The sequence below is a fragment of the Tuber melanosporum genome, assembly GCF_000151645.1.
Source record: "Tuber melanosporum whole genome shotgun sequence assembly, scaffold_193, strain Mel28".
Classification (NCBI taxonomy): Eukaryota; Fungi; Ascomycota; class Pezizomycetes; order Pezizales; family Tuberaceae; genus Tuber; species Tuber melanosporum.
The window spans coordinates 26,294-31,294 of NW_003298856.1; the positions used below are offsets into that span (position 1 = coordinate 26,294).

At 47.0% G+C, this 5,001-nt stretch overlaps 1 protein-coding gene; it reads left to right on the forward strand.

The window, feature by feature from the left end:
- Window positions 1-2,234: 2,234 nt before the first annotated feature.
- Window positions 2,235-4,356, forward strand: GSTUM_00000393001 (uncharacterized protein; the record flags this gene model as incomplete). XM_002837563.2 has 2 exons in its annotated part: window positions 2,235-2,651; window positions 2,717-4,356. The coding sequence occupies exons 1-2, from the start codon at window positions 2,360-2,362 to the stop codon at window positions 4,354-4,356; spliced, it is 1,932 nt and encodes a 643-aa protein (XP_002837609.1). The 5' UTR covers window positions 2,235-2,359.
- Between the last annotated feature and the right edge of the window lie 645 nt (window positions 4,357-5,001).

Here is a 5,001-nt window from a genome sequence, read left to right on the forward strand (position 1 = left end):
AGATTTATTGGCTTTTTATGCGCTTCCATAATATTATTAGATAAAATCATAGTTGCGTCATACACTACTACGAAATAGAGCCCAGCAGGCATGTCCGGCTTGCATCGTGACCCCCAGATTCATCTTCCTTAGCTTAATTACAATCATCTACGGGTATACAATCTTTACATTGAGGGACTCATGTTTAAGCACGGGGACTCACCACATGGATTCAACGTTTGAATCCTAAACTTCATTCGCACATGAATGGAGTAGCGTGTGGACTATATAATAATTATGTCAAAATAAGTTAGTCACCCCTTCATCGCCTGAACAATCGTGACCGAGATCTGAGTCTTTAAGGAGTGTGATAAACTTCTTGATCGTATCGTATCGTAGGTTTTTCCGTCACGCAATTTTGCCCTGGGGTTAAATACCCTAGTGCTAGTGGAATGCTCTTGGCCGTGACACTTGTAGCTGATTCGTGCTATAGTCTATTGAAGTTGAGCAAACTATGAAGGAGAACCGATCGGTATCCTTTATCAAGGTTCTCGAAAGTATCATACTTGTAAGGGAAGCTGCCCCTCCATCCAGGCACTGATAGAGCATGGGGACAACAGCCCCGCCCCTACCGTGTATTCTCAGTTATTCTCACATGGCCATTTTGACATTCCGCCTATCTGCACCACTGGATTTGTCACGCCTCAGGATGCTGATCGCCCCCTGCTTGGCACGCTACTTTATGGCATAAAAGTTGGGTTTATATAGCACAGGTTTGGCAGATTAGGGTTTTTATATGGGGCGTGTTCGGTGTGTGTGTGTGGAGATACTATTATGATATATATTCACCTCTGCGATATAATTGCATTGAGAAAAATATTGTCAATCCAATATATGGATTTAGGGCTTGGAACAAAATGAACTCTTTACAATTTTTTTACGATGATACACCAGAAGAACCGAGTCTTGATAGATGCATATTCTAACAGAAACTAGAATGATTCTATAATATAACTTGTAACTGCTCTTACTTACTCAATTACCGCACTTTCTTTGCCGAAAGCCAAGATCTCTTTTATTTTTTAACCATACTCAAGTGTGATATATGCATGACAAGGACGATCAAGTAACACTTTTCATGACTCATATATTTATGTATGTCACCAGTTGTCCAAATGAACACCTAACCTATATTATCTCAAATATTTATTGAGATAAATACCACTTTCAACTTTTATTGCAATATATTTTATTGTGACACCGGGCAGGGCTTAAAGTACTCGAGTATTATAACATCTATGATACTCATATCCAAACGAGAGCCTCTGAGCGAGTATTTACCCTCGGACTCAAAGATCTCACTCAGCCTTGTGCAGGCTGAGCTTCTCTTCGAGGGCACGAACCCATGGCAAGGGAAGCAGCAAGATTCAGGCTATCACACAACTACCGATTTGTCGCTGGCACCTTTCGCCCGAAGTACCTATACTATTCGAGCGCACTTTTACCGTCACACCTTTCTTTTAGAATGGATTGCCCCCTACCCCCAGAAGGGGAGACCCACCCCTCTTGCACTTAATAGTAGCGTTCAGCTTGTCCTAATATACGCACTATTGTGTTTCGGGGTCTCTATCTTGATGCTCAGGAAAATCCATGATAGCACGTGCCATTTCCGGCCGATCCCTGCCGTAGAACGTTCTGAATTTTACTGAGCGAAGTCTGACCGTGGCACAAGCACGGGAAAGGAGCAGCAGGATCCGCAAGGACGGGTCGTTTGGAAGTCGGTATCTTCGTCAGAATTTGATATCACACATGGGTTAACATGAATTGGAGTTTGTTTTAGCCAACCTTTCTATGGAGCTGACTATGGGGTGTAATACCTTTATTTAAAAACCTTAATGCGAATAGTCCTACTAGAGTTCACCCCTAACTCACATTCGTTTGACCAGATTACCACGAAAATACGGTACTCGAGTAGAGAAACATACCTGCGCTGGTATGATACTTGTGCAGATATGTGGTTGCTGAAATCTTGTGACTTTGGTCCAATTAGACCAATCCAGGGTTACAATTGTAGATTGCGGCTTAGCGCGCATTGGACAGCTTATCGACCTCGTGGGGAAGAGGCGACTTGGCGTTAGGCGCTGCGTTGCAGGGCTGAGGATTACGCAGAGTCGTGCTCATTTGGCTGCTCCCCGCTTAAACCAATAACTTGAGGTCTTGGCGTGTTGCTACATAAAGCGCGGTCCCCTCTCCCTCTCCTCGTCAACCTCAACCTTTTCTCAATCCTCAACCAGAACATACTCTTCTTCTACCTATTTACTCTAACAGAGCTCTATCGACCGTCAGCTCGAGCTCCGATATCATTGCTCTGACTTGCAGCATGGATCCTTCCGCCCCTGATCCACCCCTTGAGCCGCCTAGTTCACCAAAGTCGACAGAATATGCGCTTTCCTCCGCCGAGGTAAAGCAAGAACCAGTCGCTTGTATCTTTTGCCTGAACGATCTCCTTCGGGGTGCACCTTCGGCAGGTGTCGATGAGGATGTTGCTCGCTTGAACCCTTGCAATCATACAATGCATAACGAATGCCTTCAACTATGGCTGGAGAGAGCAAATAGTTGTCCTCTTTGCCGTACCAACTTTCACGAAGTTAGCGTCTCAAAAACTCTGGATAGTGAGTTATCTAAATTTCCTATGTTTGATCGATCAAAGTTTGCTAACCGTTAACTCTCGAAATAGGCGAAGTCACCCGAGCATATAATGTTGAGGACAAGATACAAGTCGCAGACGATATCCAACCGCATTTCATCCGACCAGTTCTTGATCTCGCCCTCTTGCATGCCGCCCGAGAGCACGATGCTGCGGCAGGCCATTTCGAAACTTTTCACGCCCAATGTAGCCACTGTTATCTAGACGATCGTGGAGAAACTGTTTTATGCCCCCTCTGTGCTAGGTTCTACCATGTCGACTGTCTAGAACCCCGACGACCTGCCAACGTTTTGATCTGTCGGCGTTGTGCCTTGCGAGAACGAAGGGCCGTAATGAATAACGGCAACTCCTTTGAGGACAATCCTCTTCGGACGGGATCGCTTTCTAGGTTTCAACGTGCGAGGTTGGTAGCTCGAGAACAACTTGCTTGGGAATCTGCTTGGGAGCGTCTTGAAGCCGAACATAGTCCATGGGATGACGATGAAGATGACGATGACGACACAGAGAATCAAATCGTTTCAATTCTTACCCGAACTAATAGGAGACGAGCAGTTGCTGCAGCCCAGACAGGAGGATTGAGCACTTTTGTCGAACCGGTGGCCTGGACGGAGCCAGTTAGGAGGACCAGAACCGCATGGCCGCAAGAGCCGAAGGTTATCACCGAAGAAGAGAAAGAGCTATGGGATACTTTTGAATTGGCTCTAAAGGAGTCCCAGGGCAGAGGGACACACGGGGACCGGAGTCCCCAGGATGATCCTTGCACAGAACCATCGAAGAAGAGGGACGGAGAATCTAGTTCTGGTCCCGGTAGGAGCTCAGAAGAACAACGTGAAGAGGAAGTACGGCGAAAACGCCCACGCACTAGACGCGATTCACAATTGTTGGTCAATACCGGCGATGGCCCAATTTTAAAGAGTCACACAGCGCATACGACTCCAGTTGCCATGTTCCCAAACATCCGCCAGCCCCCCGCCAGCGAAGGCCCAGAATCCTCACCAAGCGCCTATTCACAAGTCATGTCTTACATCGGAAAAGGCTTGGAGTATTCCCCTCCGGGCGCTGCGGCCCTCGTCGGCGGTGTGGGACCGGGTGCAGTGCCGCCGGATTTCTCTGCGGCACCTAGTCCAGGCCGCCGGTTAGCTTCTCCAGAAATCGCTACATCGCTGTCTCCGTTTGTTGTCGGCTCACCACCCATGAGTTGTCCTGGTTCCCCAATTGCAGAGGCCCCAATTAGGAGAAGTTCCGGGAAAGTTTCCTCTCCAACGCGTCGAACACCTGCATCTCCGACCCAACCAATTTTCTCTCGCCCTTGGGAGAGACCTCCTCGTCCCGCCTCATCCTCACACAAACGACCCTATCAGGCTCCATCACCGCCATCGGGGAGTGACTCCAGCGGTAACGAGGATCAACAGAATTCACGCAAGAGGAGGTCTATCAACTGTCTAACTCCCGAGGCTAAGCAGGACCTTGCAAGCGTGGTCACATCAATCTTGCAACCAATGTACCCGACAATGATTTCGAAGCAGGAGTTTACGGAGATCAATAAGAAAGTTTCCAGACAACTGTATTCAATCTTCAACAACGAAAATTTTGGATTAGATGATAAGGAGAGGTGGAAAAAGGTTGCGCAGGAGCATGTTTCGATTGCGCTGAAGCATCTCTCCGTCTAGTTGTTTTCTCCTTTCTTAGATATCGGGAGTATTCTCCGCATTATTCTGAGTCGGCGGGATGATCTTTCTTTTCATTAGTTTTTTGCCAATTGGGTTTAAATCGGTTGGGGACGGCTGGGAGAGTGGGGGTTATCATTTTTACGGCGCAGATGGGATGGGTTATGGGGGAACATAACGTAGTCGTTATTTCCCTAAATATGTCTTTACTTTTCTTTCTCTCTCTTTTCTTCTCTCTCCTTCTCTTTTCTTTTCTTTCCCTTTCTTTCTCTCCTCTATTTTCTCATCTACTTCTCTCCTCTCCCTTCCCCTTTCGGGGATTCCTCTATTCTATCTCCATCTACCCTCAATCCCCTACTCCCCCCTTCATGTATATACTCTTTGGTTCTCCCTACGCCCTCCGCGCCAGATCGCCAACGACAATTGCGGCACGGAGAAAATCACATGCCATCGAGACCGGACTAACTGTCATTACTCATCCACTTCCCCCAAGCATTGGTATACCTTTTTTTCTGGTTATATGGCAATAGCATGGCTAACAAGTATCATCTAACACCTCAACAGTAGTAGGAGCCCCGTCTGTTTCGACATAGCCATGTTTTGATTTTATTATAATCAACCTTGCGTGTGCATACCCTCTCCCGGAAA